The following is a 16,895-nucleotide window of genomic DNA, read 5'->3' as shown; positions in this document are numbered from 1 at the left end:
TGGATGATCATGCGTGTTTACACTACATGGATGTTGCTTCCCATCATTCTTCTCAAGAAATGCCACAAAATAAAAGCATTTTATTGGCCATTTAAATACCAGAATTAAAAGAATGATCAAATCTGCACATTTCAATCCCAAATGTAACTGTTTTCACCATCCAATCTTAAAATACTAAGAATTCAGATGATTTGGAAGAAGCTCATGTTACAAACTCCCAACAGCTTTTGAAAAATATAAAAGGTTTCAAGAACCAAAGCTGAGCCGCAGCGATCCTCAAGCTAAAGGACTGTAGAAGAGCATTAACTGGCATGTGTTAAAAGTTAGAGATAGATAGATCCTCCTCAGGAAGGGTCTGCATCGACAAGCCCCACATCTCAATACTGTGACACCAGAAAGTCCCAAAATCAGCTAAATCTATTTTGAGCTTGAAGGTCAATTCTTCACCTTGGAAATCGCAGTTAGGCAATAAGAAAACACTCGGCAGAGTCCACTTACTTAACGTTTCCTAAGCTTTCAGCCAAACCTTGCGGTTTTCCTCAACAGAGCAACACATCAAAGCTGAAACAATACAAATACTAGTAACAGGCCTACAAAATAAAGTCCCAACATGTGCAGAGTTCAAGTTTCAAAAGTAAAATACACACATACACGTAAAAAAGATTTAATGTTTTCATTGGTAATTGTGACAGATTTCAGGATTCGACACAAAAACAAACCATGTGTTGAGATATTAGTTTTAAAATCAAACTTAGTTACAAGGTAACGAGTCCGTCTTTAAAACATGTACTGTGGGCCAGGAAAGAAACCCAATGTGAGTTCTGTCCACATACAGAGTAGACGTAGCACGGCCGTAACAGATTGATGTAGAAGCAGCATCAGCATTCAGGTGCCTGTATATCGTGATGCACCCCAGGAGCTAATGGGATTGATTGAAACCTTAATGGAGTAGGTGGTGGTGGGTAATGGAGACAGTGGAACAAGACACACTGGTAGGTTCATGATTATCTGGGTATAAAAAGGCACTATGCATTTCTCATCAGCACAGGAGACAAGCTTTTCTTTTTATCTAGTCCAGTTGACCCCATCAGTTCCACTTCTGCACCACCCAAATATGATTATTAAAATTGGCACTTCATGACTGCTCCACCTGCTACACGGGCTGATGGAGCTGCTGAAGCACTTAGCACGCAGGGAGAGCAGCAACAACGGTTCATTCCTGCTCTGCTTGTTATGGTTGTATACAGAGAGGGGTGGAGCACAAGGGTGGAGCAGAGAGGGGGGACAAGGACGGCTGGTGGGTTATTATTTCCCACCCGGCATAGCAGCAACTTCACTTTAAAATCTACATTTTTCACGCGTATCAAGCAGGCAGGTAGGATTGTGGGAAAAGACAGTCAAGTTCCCTAAACTGTGATTGTCCCGTCGCTCTCTTGCTAAACGGGATGCTGTGCATGTCAAATGAGTTATTTAACATTTATCAGCTAACACTATAAAAACCAACAATACATTCTTCACGTCTTTAATACAGACGAACAGCTGACCCACTAGTGTTTCTACCGGCCTCTGGTTTGAGCGACGGAGAAACCACGCGGACGGTGTTTTCTTCGCAGACGTCGGTGGTGCTAAGTCTTCTTGCCGCTCCTTCCCCGGCCTCCTGCGGGCTGCAGGGTGAGTGCGGGGCCGGAGAGTTTGTGGGTCTGAAGGTCGAGTATCTGCTGAAGGATCCCTGTGAGAATGAACTCAGCGGTGACGACTGGGAGAGATGCAGAGAGAGCCGGGCCACACAGCGGCCAGTCCTCCTCGCAGGAAATCACTACAGTCTGCGGCTGAGAGGGAGGACAGTGGAGTTATGAATAACTACAGATGTATCGAGGGATTAGAGAGACTTTCGCAAAAATAATGTTAATTCACTGCATGCGAGACCCGATTGAGGAAGTCTGACTTGTACCTTGCAAGAAGAGGGCATCTTAGGGAGAAAGGAAGCTCCACTGCAGGAGATGATGTCTTTCATATGAACCGGCTCTGGTTTCACAGACTTTGTGACATGGACCTCGTACCCCTGACAGAAAGAGAAGACGACAGATGCATTTCACAACACGTCTTTGCCAGAACACCTCAAGAAATCAATATAAGGCTCTTAGGGTTGTCATTTTGTGGTACAACATGTGTATGCCTGCCCCAATTTGAGCCAGTACCAGCCCGATATGTAGAATCAAACCCTCCCCTTGCAGCTTTGACACTGAGCCCAACAGCGCAGGGCAGGGATGGAAACATTACTGCCTGCTGCTCGACGTCAAGTGCCCATAAAACATAAACTGTACATTAACAATAAATGTCAAATGACTCCCCACAAGACAAAGTGTAATGGTGAACAATCGACACGGTGCTCATGAGAAGATCCGAGCACGTTCAACGACAAAGAGGCGGAGCTAAAAGCAACGCATGGCGGTGAAAAGTCGGGAATCTTTTATAGGCCGAGGAGGATTCTAACCACGAGTCACTATTTATCTCTCATCTGTCAATATTATCCACCAACCCTGTGCCAGAATATAAGCACAGGAATAAACGCCACGACTATGTTAAGAGTACCTGTAAGAGAGGATGACTGCTGGCAAGCTTCAGAGACTCCTGCAGGCAGAAATTAAACTTCTTCTCCTGCTCTGGATCCTTCACAACAAACGCATTAGGAGACAGGAAGCTCCCAGCCTTACCACTCTGAAACACGGGGAGGGGAGAGAGGCAACAAGAGTAGTATTAGTGTATATACGTCCACTTTCATTTAACACAGAGAGAAAACAGATTGAACTGCTGCGACTGACCTTCTCCAGCCACTGTGTGGTGACAATAGGGATTCCTTTAGCCAAGGCACACAGGAACTTCACAGTCCTGCGCACTTTATCAGTCACCAGACAGTTCATGTCTGCCACTCCTTTAGCCATGCTGCCTCCCAGACGAGCCAACACTCTCTCCCCGTCTTCATCCACCACGCCGGTGAACAGCACCTGAGAATGACAGACACACCGTTTCGTTCAGACGAGTTTAAAAGTTTGGGAAGTTAGGGTATTGATTGAAATCTGCCATTATCTCCATCATTTCAAACGGACCTAAACGTCCCCGCAGCATTCAGCTGGGATCATCTCATCTTAACATTATTTCAGGAAGAAGAGGCAGCTTTGACTGAATGGCTCTAATCGTCATGGCTGTGAATGCACCCTCAGAAACAAGTGACCCTTTAAAGCATCATTCGGACAAACACGACCCCCATGTGTACAAAGACATAGAAAACCTTGTAGGCCTGGCCGGCAGCTCGCAATTGACCACGAGCTGCCGGGGAAGCAGAAGACGAGCGAGGGGTCTTTGCCACAGGCGAGGAGTCCGCAAGAGACCGTCGCTTCCGAGATGCACCGCTGGTCGGAGTCTGGGGCTGTTGGATGGGAGAAAAGGGGGGGGGAGGGGAGACAAGGACAAATGACAGACAAGGACAAAGCATGAAACACACCAGGAGAATGATGAGGATAAGAGCAGTAAAGAAAGCTAAGATGATAAAACGTTAGAGTAGGAAGGGACTGTGTGAACACTTCATTCATTAGTGTATTAATGGTGATGCAGAGCAGGTCAGACTACTCCTGTTGCTGAGAGAGTTGGAGAGGCGTAGACGCTCCCTGATGGTGACTGCAGTACATTACGAAGGTTGGAAAGGCTGACTCAGAGAGAGAAATGCACCAGGGCCTTTGGCCGAGGTAAAAGCTATCCTGTGCAAGGACAGAAGCTCCTGGACACTTATCACATACTACTTAGCTTTCCGTTTGGTCTGATTTATGTTTCAGCACTAATGTATATTTGTCTCAATCAAAACAACAACTTCCACAAGACCATACCATTTCCAAATAAGTAATAAAGTCACCTGTGATGGCTCCAAACGTGGCTCCTGGTCAACAGATGAGCCGCTTTCTTCCTGCTCCTCTTTCTTCTTCTTCTTCTTCTGGACCACCGATAGCCGACCTCTGCCTTTCTTCTCAACAGTCCCCTTCCCCATGTTCTCACTCTGCTCTTTCCCCTTCACTTCAATGGGGGAAACGCTTGTATTGTTCTTTGGGCAAGCGCTGGATGCTCTACCTTTTCTCTTAACTTGGACTACAATGTCCTCCTTTGTTTCTTCTTCTTCCTCTGCTGTTTGAGCTTTCTTCTTCCCGGTGTAATCTTTGGAGCTACTGCTGGAGGCCTCTTCTGTATTTGCCTCCAACTCTCTCTTTCTTCCTTTTCTTGTCTCTTTAGCCTCCTCTCCATCACTGACTGCAGCTCCTGGTGCCTCCACAGGCACAATTTGCACCACTTTTTGGCTTCGTCCCCTCACATTCCTTTTAGGAGTCGATTCTTCACTGGCTCCCTCCTGACTTGAAGGGTCTTGCTTTTCTGCAGCAGCAGGCTCAGAGACATTTGCAATGGCTCGCCGTCGCCCCCTTGTGGTACTAGCCTGCTGAGAGTCTGCCTTCTCTTTTCCATCGTCATGGGGGACCTCATTAGAGGATTCCTCTGCTCTCCTGCTCTTTCTGCCTCTGGCTGTAGGTTTGGGAGTCAAGCTCTGGTCACTCTGACTATTGATAGGAGGGATGGAGTCTGGCTCTGCCTCCGTTTTCCTCCCTCTTCCTCCCTGCCTGCCTCCTCTTCCTCTGCTCTGAGAGCTCAAGCTGCAGCTGGAAATCTCAGAGTTGATGGAGTTAATGGAGTTGGACCTTGAAAGGGCTCCTTGGGGAGGAATATCATTACTGCCCTGTTGTGTTATTAGCTCTGCGGCCGCCGTCCTCCTCCTATCGCTGCTTCTGACGCTGGCTGCCGGGGGTGGCGCACTGGTCCTCTTTGCTCCTCTGCCTCGGCCTCTCCCCCGGCTCCCAGGGGTGCTCACACTTGAAGAAGACCTCTCTGAGCTGATGGAGTTGGAAGAGTTGGAGCGGGATCTGGTTCTCCTTGCTGGGACGTCCTCGTTGGCTGATATGGTTGAGTCTGGTTCCGGCTCAGTTGTACACGGGCCAGCAATCGTTCTTCTGGCTGCTCTTCGACTTCTTGTGGGTGTTGCAGGCGTGTTTTCTTGTTGCTCTTTTATTTGTTTTTCTTTGGCCTCTTTTTCTCGATTTTCTTTCTCCAATCTCGTCAATCTCTTCCCTTCCTCCTTCTCCTTTGCTTCTCTATCCAGTCTCGCCTGGAGTTCTTGTTCCTTCCTCTCCCTCTCAAGTCTCTCTTCAAGTTCCCTCTTTGCTGTCTCCAACCTCTCTTTTTCCTCCTTCTCCTTTCTTTCCCGCTCTAATTGTTCTTCTTCTTCCTTTTGTACCCTATCAGCTCTTTTCTTTTCTTCTTGTTCCCGCTCTATCTTCTCTTTTTCTGCTCTCTCCTGCTCAAGCCTTAACCTTTCTGCATTTTCAGCCTGCACTCTTTCTTGCGCTTCCTTCTCTTTTCTTTCCCTCTCTAATTTGTCTCGTTTTTCCCTCCGGTCTTCTTGCTCCTTTATTAGGTTGTTATTTTCAGCCTGCTTCTTTCTTGTCCTTTCTTCCTCTTCCTCGTTATCTTTCTGTTGTCTCATGGATTTTTTCCCTCTGGTTCGTTTGGCCTGCTCCACCTTCTTCTCTTCCTTCTCCTCCTCCTCCTCCTCCTCCTCATCAGGCCTGGATTTCCCTCTCCTTCCTCTGGTTTTTGGCACCGCTTTATTCTTCCCTCTCGTCTGTGTTTTAGGAGGATCAGAACACTCTGCCTGCTCCTCCTCTTCTCTTAATCTTGCCCTTGTCACTCTTTTTCCTGTAATAGTGGAGCCACTGTTTGCGGCTTCAGATTGTCTCCCTTTTCCTCTCTGAGGCTGCCGGCCTGTTTTTGTTTCTAAAGGCTGAGTCTCCTGTTCAAGTTGCAGCGCCTTTGCTCTCCTTTTTCTCAGACCTGGAGTTGAGTCCTTTTCATCACTTTGCTCATCTTCACATGCACCCATGGGCTGAGTTTCAGAACATGTGAGGGACGGCGTCTCCTGTTCAAGTTGCAGCGCCTTTGCTCTCCTTTTTCGTGGACCTGGAATCAAGTCCTCTTCATCACTTTCTCCATCTTCACATGCACCCATGGGTTGAGTTTCAGAACATGTGAGGGACGGCGTCTCCTCTTTAAGTTGCAGCGCCTTTGCTCTCCTTTTTCTCAGACCTGGAGTTGAGTCCTTTTCATCACTTTGCTCATCTTCACATGCACCCATGGGCTGAGTTTCAGAACATGTGAGGGACGGCGTCTCCTGTTCAAGCTGCAGCGCCTTTGCTCTCCTTTTTCGTGGACCTGGAATCAAGTCCTCTTCATCACTTTTTCCATCTTCACCTTTCCTCTTTGGCTGAGTTTCCACAATAGAGAGCTCAGAGTTTGTGAGTGTTTGTGTCTGCTCGTCTTCGAACCACAGCTGCTTTGCTTTTCTTTTTCGTGGACCTGGAGTTGAGTCCTCATCATCGCTTTCCTCATTTCCACTTATAACCATGGGCTGAGTTTGAACAAGTGATAAATCAGAGTTTGTGCGTGTTTGCATGCTCTCCTCTTCAAGCTGCAGCGCCTTTGCTCTCCTTTTTCGTGGACCTGGAATCAAGTCCTCTTCATCACTTTCTCCATCTTCACCTTTCCTCTTTGGCTGAGTTTCCACAATAGAGAGCTCAGAGTTTGTGAGTGTTTGTGTCTGCTCGTCTTCAAACCACAGCTGCTTTGCTTTTCTTTTTTGTGGACCGGGAGTTGAGTCCTCATCATCACTTTCTTCATCCTCAGTTATATACATGGGCTGAGTTTCAGCTACAAACAAAGCCTTAATGAGGTCCCTCTTGTGAGGTTGAGCTGCCTCCCTATGTTTTTCCCTCTCTTCTGTTCCACTCTGTGGTCTGGGCTTAACTTGTAGTGCAGAGGAAACAGGATTTTCTTCATCCAAACTGTCCTCCTCCTCCTCCTCCTCCTCCTCCTCCTCAAAGGCAGACATTGGTTGGGTTTCAGCCGTGGCAACAGTAGATGAAGTAGGACAATCGAAAGGCTGAGTCTCAGCAGTAGCGGTGTTTATTCCATCCTCTGAATCACTGCAGGACTCTGAAATAAATGCCTGTGTTGCTTCTAGGGAAAAATCCACCTGACCTTCTTTTGCAGACATTAATGAACATCTGGCAGGTCCAACATCCTCTCCAAAGGCCTGTGTAGCCTCCAGATTTGGATCATTCTCCAAGGAGGTTCTGTCTGCATTTGAGATAGCTGCATATGCTTGGGTATCTTCCAGATTCACACCCCCGACCACAGAGACAAAGCCTTGGCTGCTTTCCATTGCTCGAGTTTGGGCCAGACCCTGCAGGTGGCTGCTGTCAGACAATCCCAGATGGAAAGACCCTCCTCTGCTGGACTGTTTGTCTTTTTCATCAGCAGAAGACTGAAGGCCAGAAGCTTGTGTGGCGTGCTCTGGAGAGTTGCCCTGGCAGTCTCTGGTCTGAAGAATGAAGGACTGTGTCTCGGCCACGACCAAGTCCTCATCCTCCAGGCTGTCTGAGCTGGGAGACGATGCGATAGGTCTTACAGCAGGGGCTTCAGCACCTGGGAGACAAAATAAAGAAGCGTGTGCAAGGTTAAAATACATATTTTCCCTCTGATATAACCATCGTCTTAGAAACGCACACAGTTCTGTGTAATTTGACAGTTTCAAAAGTTATTTACTCACGTCTAAATGGAACTGAAGAGGGTATCAAGAAAGTCTCCAGATTTTCCAGTTTTCCTTCTGGAACCATCCAAAAGTGAAAATAACAAAAATTATAAAAAGGTAATTTAAACACGCTTGTATTTCATGTTAAAAATATGTCAAACAATTTATACAGTGGATCAATGAGAGCATGATGCGTCTTCAAATTAAGAAATGGCGGTTTATTTTAAATGGATCACTTACATAATAGAATAAAATTTGAGTTCCTTTCATTGATTATTTGGAGAATCTATCCTTCATCTCTTGACATTCTGATCTTTTTCTATTTTGAGTGCCAACAACAAGTGTAGTTTTATTGTAATTATTTCTGTTCATTATTAGCGTTAAAGTTATATATTTTTGCGTTGATCATTAAATCTGTGCAGTTCACTCCCACACCTGAGAAGTTGTGAAGCGACAGGTTTGTTCTGTCATTAAAATGTATAAATAGGCTGCATGTCACACCTTTAATAACGGGGAGTCTGTAATTAAGTAAATGTTTTGTTTTGCACAGTTGATACAGTTTTGTTGAATTGTTTAAAAAAACGCTTAACAAAAGCTAAAACAATTGTGATTGTAATGTGAATTTTATACACTGAGAAAATGATTGGCAGATGAAACTATAAATAAAATACTGTATTCAGTTCTCGTTAGAAGATTAAGTGATTACCTGACACGTGTACAGGAGTAGAGCAGTTCTGCTGAAGGGGAACCAGAAACCTGGGCGTACTTTCTCTGCACAGGTCGGGAATCTGGGCCTCACCTGCCTCTCCAAAATCCACCTCATCTTCTACATCTGTGTCACTGTCCACTCTAAGGTCGGCTGGATTGACCCCGTCTCCAGCAGGGGGCACGCTGGATTCATCAACATCTGTGTCTGCATCAGAATCTGACATGGCACCAGGGTCGGCTGACAAGGCTGAGACAATGACAGGTATGACCAGAGGAGAATCGCCTTCCACATCTGTGTCGCTGTCAGACAAAATACCCAAATCAGCTCCTGCGTCTGCCGCGGTGCGTGATTCTGTGACAGCAGACGCCACCGAGCGGTCACTGATGAAAGGAGCAGCTTCATCATCGGTGTCACTGTCTACATGCAGGCTGCGAGGCACAGCGGGGGCGGATTCAGGCTTGGTATCTAATCTAGTGGGACTTTCATCTATTTTAGAGCATTTATTACTTGTTCCAAGTTCCCTTTCTTCTCCCTCATCAACATCTGTGTCACTGTCTAGGTGGACATTTGCCAGCGTTGAAGGAGCAGAGTCAGCTGCGTGTGTGCTCTGAAGTGAAGTGGGTTTGGCTTTTGTAGCAGCGTCTGACAATGCCTCCTCATCATCATCCACATCAGTGTCACTGTCCATAGTGATGCCCTCTGGCTGAATGAGCGAAATACCACGAGGCTTTGTGTGGTCAGCAGAGGAAGGCAAACCTTTGGGAACTTTGTCTAAGGCATCATCATCTTCATCGACATCAGTGTCACTGTCCATGTGAAATTCAGGGATCACATCTGTAAAGACTGTTGGAGAGAATACAGGCAATTCATCTTCTCCTGTAAGACTGACATTGCTTTCTTGTTTCACTGGGACATGTTGTCCGCTTTCTTCCTCCTCCTCACTATCGGACACAATCGCAAGTGCCTTGTGTTTCTTCAGCTGCTGTCGGCCCACATCTACGTCTGTCTCCTCCGCGCTGAAGGTGACATGTCTGAGAGGCCTATTTCTATTGGAGGACGGTGTGATGGGACTTTCATCCTCACTGTAGAAGCACGGAAAACAACATGACAAGCAGAATAACTCACAAGTGAAAGAAGGAATACACTGAATAGAAGAACGCACTTACAGGGATGAGCTATGTCTGTGTTATGAATATACATATTTAAAAGAAATAAGATGATGCTAATATACCTTTCAGGGACGGTTTTGTTTGTGGGACTCAGGAATGTTGAAGAGGTGGGACTGGATTTGTGGGAGTCAGAATCGGACACTGTAAAAGATATTAAAGATGTAAATAAAATACAGGACTTCATTTCTATACGTGTTGCATAATTTACATACCTATAGACTTGCGCCTTCGGTCTTCTCTTTCTCCGCCTGAGTCCGAGTCAGATTCTGGGACCAGGCTCCCCTGTGGCTGGGTTGGAGTTTGCTCAAGGGTTAGGCAACTGGTTAGGACAGGAGTCTTGCTTGTGTCCCCCCGATCGGGTAAAGACACCCTAGCCTTTGTACCTCCGTTGACATGTTTCTTGCTGCCTGTGCTTGTGTAACCTTCCTTTTCTCCCGAGGCATGTGGCAACCTGGCCTTTAGGTCTACATTTCTGCTCACAGGAGTCGTCGTGTCCCCTTGAGAAGAGACTGCATCTACAGCGCAGATGACATACTGACATGGGATGTCTGCCACCATCAAACTGTCCCGTTCACTGAGGGCATAGCGTACATTGGGAGTCAGCTTTAGGTGGCCCTTGCGGGTCCCATTCATGCTCCCTAGGTCCCAAACCAAAGCCTCTGTGTCTACTTCACTGTGACAACCTCTTCTCCTGTAGACGGAGATGCAGATGGTAGCGTGCTGCTTGGATATTGAGGGAGCTGGCAAGGACTGGGTGCAGGTGTTGGGATCCCGGCCCAGAACATTATCTCCCAAATAGAGGGGCAACTCTGGGAGACAGAGAATGTTCATTAGAAGAAATACAAAGACAAGACCTGGTAATGCAAGTTAGTGCATAAATCAACAAACCATATGTGTAACAACAGCAGCAGAAAGCTACTCACCTGTCTCAGGGATGTGTTCATTTTTTAAGATGCACAGTTTAGCCAATGGTGGTCCCCTCTTAGTTTCATCCTCCTCTTCATTTTCATCCTCATCTGACTCCACGATTAGGTCATTGATCCTCTGAGTAGCATCCATTCCTCACAGAGTAGAACAGGACGACTGCTACCCCTCAAAACACAGATAAATGGATATTAAGGCTGCAAAGTCAACCAACGCTAGCTTTAACTGGACCGTTACCCTAAATGATATATTTAGCTATACTGTTCTGTTATATTCTTGCTTACATCCAGTTTGTAGAGTAAAGCAACGCTCGTGCAACTTATAGTGAACGTGTATGAACATGTCTAACAAAACAACATCGCTTCACTGCATTCCACTTCCGGTCAACGTAAAAACTAAACTACGAAAAGACGTTAACGTAAACTGGCAGTTTGGGTCATTCAAACGTCAACGTAAACTAATATTTCATGTTATAACTAACATAACTACTCATAGTAAAATGTCACCTTATATTGTAAATGAGTAGCAAATAATAGTGTCAATGTAAACATTATTTGCGACTACTTTCAGGAAAATTACTATCCCAAGAAACTAGGAAGTTTACGCGATTATACGAGTGGTTTGACCGTAATACACTCAACTACATGGCGAGATTGTTCAAGTAAACTCATCTAAAGTTGCTAATGTATTTGTATTGCTAAGAAGTTGATACCTACCTTCACACGTTTTTCTCGATGGATGTAAACGAACAATAAACACACACATCCGGGAAAGAATCGGCCACGCCCACAAGAGGCGTCTCAACTGCAGGTGATTGGCCAATATACCAATCACTCTGGAATCTTATGCCATTGGTCATTTAAACCTTAGTCTTACTTTAAAGGTTTATGATTGGACCAATGTTCCCGCCCAACTGTATCTTAAAGGAACCACACAGATTTATGGGATTGTGATGCCATAACAGCCTGTTCTAAACAATAGATATGTGTATTACAGTCTATGGTGGTCCAACTGCCTTCATAAATAACGCAGCTTTGAATATCCTATGAGACATGTACTGAAAAGAGCAACAATAAAGGCTTTAAAAACAATGTTACATCATCAAGTAGCTTACTTCTTTACGTTTTTGTCCCCTTTCCCCTCTTTAAGTTTGCTGTCAGGCACATTTCATGAAGTGGTCCTAAGGGATTCCATTCTACGGTTGAGTCGTTCCAAAACTAAGTAGATGCAATGTTGTTGGTTAGAACTGTACTTTTAAAGTTGTATATTAAGATCCTATAAACGCTGCCAGGGTGCGATGAATGTTTTACATTTTGACTCATAGTTGTAGGAATGTGTGAAAAAACTGGGCCTGACTCATGTTGCAAATTGGTCGTGCGCCCTTAACCATCATTCCTGCAGAGTAGAAACCCCTGGATATTGCATCTAATTTACTCCAACAATATCTGGAAACCATACTTGACCTACTGCATGTCTGCACTGAGAATTCCTGTTTACTCAACTGTTTTATCGTTTAATGCTCATGGGACAGACATTAAACCTATTCTTTTCCAAGCATCACAAAAGTGAATGATTCAGCTATTTTTCCTAGCTGCAGGAAACAGCACATGAATGCATCAGTATCCTCTACTACAGAAGCTGCTGATCTCAACACTTAACATTCATCCAATATCCAATATTTTATATTTCCATTGTTTTGAAATGTGATTGATGGCTGAGTTGTATTTCATGTTTTATCAAACAATTAAGAATCATATACAAGCATTTAAGAAAGGCACACATGTTTCGTTTGACAACTTTATTTGCATTGAATCACAAAGGATATCTAACGTATGCTAAGTTTAATTCTAGCAATGTTTGAATCTAGTTTGTTCGTTGGTTACTTTTGTCGTTGTTCTTTTTTTCATTTTCATTTTGGCATTGATGTCTTGACCTTCTTCAAGCATCATCATCAGCCTCCTCCTCAAATTCACCCTCTTCTTCGGCAGTGGCATCCTGGTACTGCTGATACTCAGACACCAGATCATTCATGTTGCTCTCGGCCTCAGTGAACTCCATCTCATCCATACCCTCACCTGTGTACCAATGCAAGAAGGCCTTACGGCGGAACATGGCTGTGAACTGCTCTGAGATGCGCTTGAACAGCTCCTGGATGGCTGTGCTGTTGCCAATGAAAGTGACGGCCATCTTGAGGCCACGGGGTGGAATGTCACAGACGGCGGTCTTCACATTGTTGGGGATCCATTCGACGAAGTAACTGCTGTTCTTGTTCTGGATGTTGAGCATCTGCTCGTCGACTTCCTTCATGGACATGCGCCCACGGAACACGGCGGCGACGGTCAGATAGCGGCCGTGACGCGGGTCACATGCAGCCATCATATTCTTGGCATCGAACACCTGTTGGGTGAGCTCGGGAACTGTGAGGGCTCTGTACTGCTGGCTTCCTCTGGCGGTCAGGGGGGCGAAGCCAGGCATGAAGAAGTGCAGACGAGGGAAAGGCACCATGTTGACGGCCAGTTTGCGCAGATCAGCATTGAGCTGACCGGGGAAGCGAAGGCAGGTGGTGACCCCGCTCATGGTGGCGGACACCAGGTGGTTAAGGTCTCCGTAGGTGGGTGTGGTCAGTTTCAGAGTGCGGAAGCAGATGTCATACAGGGCTTCATTGTCAATGCAGAAGGTTTCATCTGTGTTCTCTACAAGCTGGTGGACTGAGAGGGTGGCATTGTAAGGCTCAACCACTGTGTCTGACACCTGAGGACAAAAACACAGAACCAGTTCAGATTCATGATCTTAGAAGAGAACACTTAAGGCAAGAGAAACTCAAATGAAAACTTCCTACAAGGGTACGTCACCTTGGGGGAGGGCACTACACTGAAGGTGTTCATGATACGGTCGGGGTACTCCTCACGGATCTTGCTGATGAGCAGGGTTCCCATACCGGATCCAGTTCCACCACCAAGAGAGTGGGTGAGCTGGAAGCCCTGCAGGCAGTCACAGCTCTCTGACTCTTTGCGGACCACATCCATGACCGAGTCCACCAACTCAGCTCCTTCTGTGTAGTGACCCTTGGCCCAGTTGTTTCCAGCACCGCTCTGACCTGGAGGGGAAGAAGAGACATACAGGTAAGCCAATCGTTCCTCCTGCTCATAAAAGACTTTAGTGATTCAGTATTCTGAGAATATGGCTTTGTTCCACCCACCGAACACAAAATTGTCAGGTCTGAAGATCTGCCCAAAGGGTCCAGACCTCACAGAGTCCATGGTGCCAGGCTCCAAGTCCACCAGAATGGCTCGGGGTACATATTTATTTCCTACACGGGAAAGAGAAAAGACATACCAACTCAATAATGCAGGAAACCGCAGTCTTGGATGTTACACAAGATACACAATGTGAGAAATTCCAGTCACGCGAGCAGTCACGAGAAAATAACAGCATGTTGTAAGTTATACTTCAGAACAAAATGGCAAAGGTGAATGTGTTCATGTAATAAACCCTTTCATTATGTATAAATCAGTTGTGAGGAAGGTCACTTACCACTGGCTTCATTGTAGTAGACACTGATCCTGTCCAGCTGCAGGTCACTGTCTCCGTGGTAAGACCCTGTGGGGTCGATGCCGTGCTCATCGCTGATCACTTCCCAGAACTGCCGACACAAAATGGAAGGTATCACATGACTTCACAAGGAAAGTACACATGTATCTATTAGCGGTGCGGTCTTTGGGACCGGGGACTTTAAACGAGGAAAACAGCAGTGGGTTTACATTTTTGTATTCTGATTTTTCCCCTCTCACCACGCCATATATTAACCCATTCAATACAATGCAGCTGTTAATATTTACATAGACATTGACTGATGACTGAGCAGAATGCAACTCTTTCAGATGTAAAATGCAGAGAAGAGAGCACAAAGGGGCCACAGATCTCTCCAGGGGCAACACTGAAAATAAACTCCAGGCCGTCACACTCCACTGAAGACACTGATTGTGTGCAGATCTGTATTCATGTCTTGTTCACTCTTTAAAGACCACGCTCAGTGCGTAGGAATTAAATCCCATAAGCGGGTGAGACTGTTGCATATGCATGCAGCCATTTTAATTATATCTTCAAACTAAGGCTTTTATTTTGTCATACAGCCTCTGATTTTCTGCTCACGGCAGCAATAGGAGGATTTAAGAGTAATCTGGATAAGCGGGCTGTATTGCTGCTCAGTACTTAAGAGATTGGCAGTCAGCTGTAGTCTAAGTGTCATGACGTTTAAATAAGACCATGTAAAACAAAAGTGACCCTAATATGAGGGAGGCCACAGCAGGAGAACGAGAGCAAAGAGTCTAAAAAGGACGAGCTAAAGATAAATAATCATAGTGAAAGAATGAGGACAGTAAGCAGGAAAGCAAAGCCACACCCTGACCTAAATCACCACAATGCAGCTCTTCAGCAATCCTGTCAATCATATCCACTGGACATCTGAGTCAATGAGTCCTGGGGGAATGGAAACAGATGTGGATTCTCACTTCCTGTAGTTATTTTAACACCATTTGGGCGACACAGGGACACTAATGATACTCCATAGTTTAAAAAAGGGGAGATGGGATATTCATTTACTGCATTAGCTCCAATCGCACAAAACTATACGTCATTTCCTTCAATGTATACATGTTGCGGTTATTTCCTATAGCTATTCTTCCAAGACACCGGAAGCAGTTGCATTTCAAGTCAATTGAGAACCCAATGACTTCACCCACTGGGCATCAGCTGTTTCCTCCATTCCTCCTATATCCTACCCCTAATTTGGTTAGGAAAGAAAGGACATTGCTTTCAAAGCCAGGCCCTGCTTTACTGGACATTAAAATCTCTGTGGGCGGAGCATCACTACGATAATGATGTATCCTGTAATATATGGGCCAAACCATATTTAAAAACTAGGGCGAGTGATTGAGAGGATCCACTTAAACATATGCAGCCTGTAACAAATGATCAGTTGTGAAACAAGAGGAGGTAATGAGACATGAGGCATAATAACGGGTCAATAAGACATGTACTGTCGCAGACTGCTTTTGTTACTGTAAGACTGGGTGATGTAAGCTATCGTACTTGTGAGGCAGACTGCTGGGCCACATGAAGTACACTATAGTGTCTAAAGCTTTAAAATTATATATATATATATGAGAGAGAGAGAGAGAGAGAGAGAGAGAGAGAGAGAGAGAGAGAGAGAGAGAGAGAGAGAGATCTCAGAAAAGGCCCTTTTTCAGTTCTTAAAGGAACAATTCTTTCTTCATCGCCCATGCCACACCCTTTCCACCGCCCCCCTGCTTTCTGAACAGCTGGAACAGCAGTTTGCATCTACAGCCGCAGGAATACAATCAATAAGGGATATTGATCCATCAGTCAGTAGGGGGACAAATAACCGGCCTGCAATAGCAGCTCTGACTTATTGTCTGATATACCAACTGCATCTGTCTCTGCAAGACAAAGAAACCCAGTGCCGAGCACTGACTGAAGAGCTCCGACAAGTGAAGAATAGACGGATTTTTTCCTCCCTTTCTTTTCACCAGACAACATCTTGAAGTCAGCTGAACCCTCAGCTGCTGAGACGCAGACACGCCCGCTGTTGTGTGAACAAAACCCGTCGAGACACAAGAGCCCGAGTCAGCACTGCTCCACACCCACCTCCCACCCACCGCAGTGCACGAGTTCAGACAGAAAAGCACAAAAAGAAGCATCAACAGTTGCTGATCAACATTTATGAGTGATATTGTAGTATGTATGACGTGTTACATGGTATAATATGTATGAAAGGAATGTTTTTAATAAAGGGATCCTTTGTCTTCATGTGATCAGCTACAGAAAGACTTACGCGTAATGCGTATGTCCTGCATAATGCGCCTGTGGCCTTATGGAAAAAGCATACTTTCTCAAAAAATATATTTTCTTACCTTGGCACCAATCTGGTTACCGCACTGGCCGGCTTGGATGTGCACGATTTCCCTCATAGTTGATGCTAAAGTTTTACAACGACGAGCTTTTCTTTGCGGAGACGAGGAGCCGACCCGAGACTAGCGTAAAAGTACCGGACAATGCTTTTATAAGGTTGGAGCTTTTCCAGAACGAGGGGAGCAGGCGGGGCTAGACCCAGACTCAGCTGCAGCGGGCGGGGATTGGCTGCAAAAACAAGACCCAGAGTCGGAATGAGGAGGGGCGCTCCTGCAGATCAGGGTGTGGAAATGAGATCCAGAGATGGACCAGCATTGTACCAGCTGGTGTCCAGAAACACGCAGTGACATGTATTACAGTTTTGTTTTTGTTTTTTTCAGAGGGGAATAACCAATCAGCAGTTATAAAACCATCCTTCTTACTGTAACGCTCCCTGCAGAGCAGACAGATGGCAGACATTTCAGTTTCAAGCAAGGGACAC

General features: G+C 45.6%; 2 protein-coding genes across 5 annotated transcripts; both read right to left on the bottom strand.

Annotated features, from left to right (window-relative positions):
* Nucleotides 1-650: 650 nt before the first annotated feature.
* Nucleotides 651-11,306, bottom strand: LOC115020932 (mediator of DNA damage checkpoint protein 1-like). 4 transcript variants are annotated; one of them, XM_029451013.1, is made up of 13 exons: nucleotides 11,200-11,306; nucleotides 10,483-10,651; nucleotides 9,772-10,368; nucleotides 9,622-9,700; nucleotides 8,388-9,472; nucleotides 7,700-7,756; nucleotides 6,337-7,575; nucleotides 3,908-6,084; nucleotides 3,290-3,427; nucleotides 2,823-3,005; nucleotides 2,593-2,718; nucleotides 1,952-2,062; nucleotides 651-1,829 (listed from the first exon to the last, which is right to left on the bottom strand). In XM_029451013.1, the coding sequence occupies exons 2-13, from the start codon at nucleotides 10,616-10,618 to the stop codon at nucleotides 1,626-1,628; spliced, it is 6,132 nt and encodes a 2,043-aa protein (XP_029306873.1). In that variant the 5' UTR covers nucleotides 10,619-10,651; nucleotides 11,200-11,306; the 3' UTR covers nucleotides 651-1,625. The 4 variants fall into 4 exon arrangements, with proteins under 4 accessions (XP_029306873.1, XP_029306876.1, XP_029306874.1 ...); XM_029451016.1 differs by having other exon boundaries at nucleotides 10,483-10,645; nucleotides 11,200-11,274; XM_029451014.1 differs by lacking the exon at nucleotides 11,200-11,306 and adding an exon at nucleotides 10,768-10,831.
* Nucleotides 11,307-12,266: 960 nt separating this feature from the next.
* LOC115020933 (tubulin beta chain-like) lies at nucleotides 12,267-16,573 on the bottom strand. Its single transcript, XM_029451018.1, has 5 exons — nucleotides 16,417-16,573; nucleotides 14,018-14,126; nucleotides 13,683-13,793; nucleotides 13,336-13,580; nucleotides 12,267-13,234 (listed from the first exon to the last, which is right to left on the bottom strand). The coding sequence occupies exons 1-5, from the start codon at nucleotides 16,471-16,473 to the stop codon at nucleotides 12,422-12,424; spliced, it is 1,335 nt and encodes a 444-aa protein (XP_029306878.1). The 5' UTR covers nucleotides 16,474-16,573; the 3' UTR covers nucleotides 12,267-12,421.
* Between the last annotated feature and the right edge of the window lie 322 nt (nucleotides 16,574-16,895).

Source organism: Cottoperca gobio, chromosome 16, assembly GCF_900634415.1.
Source record: "Cottoperca gobio chromosome 16, fCotGob3.1, whole genome shotgun sequence".
Lineage (NCBI taxonomy): Eukaryota > Metazoa > Chordata > Actinopteri > Perciformes > Bovichtidae > Cottoperca > Cottoperca gobio.
Note: the sequence above shows the minus strand (reverse complement) of the source record. Positions and strands in the feature narration are given on the sequence as shown.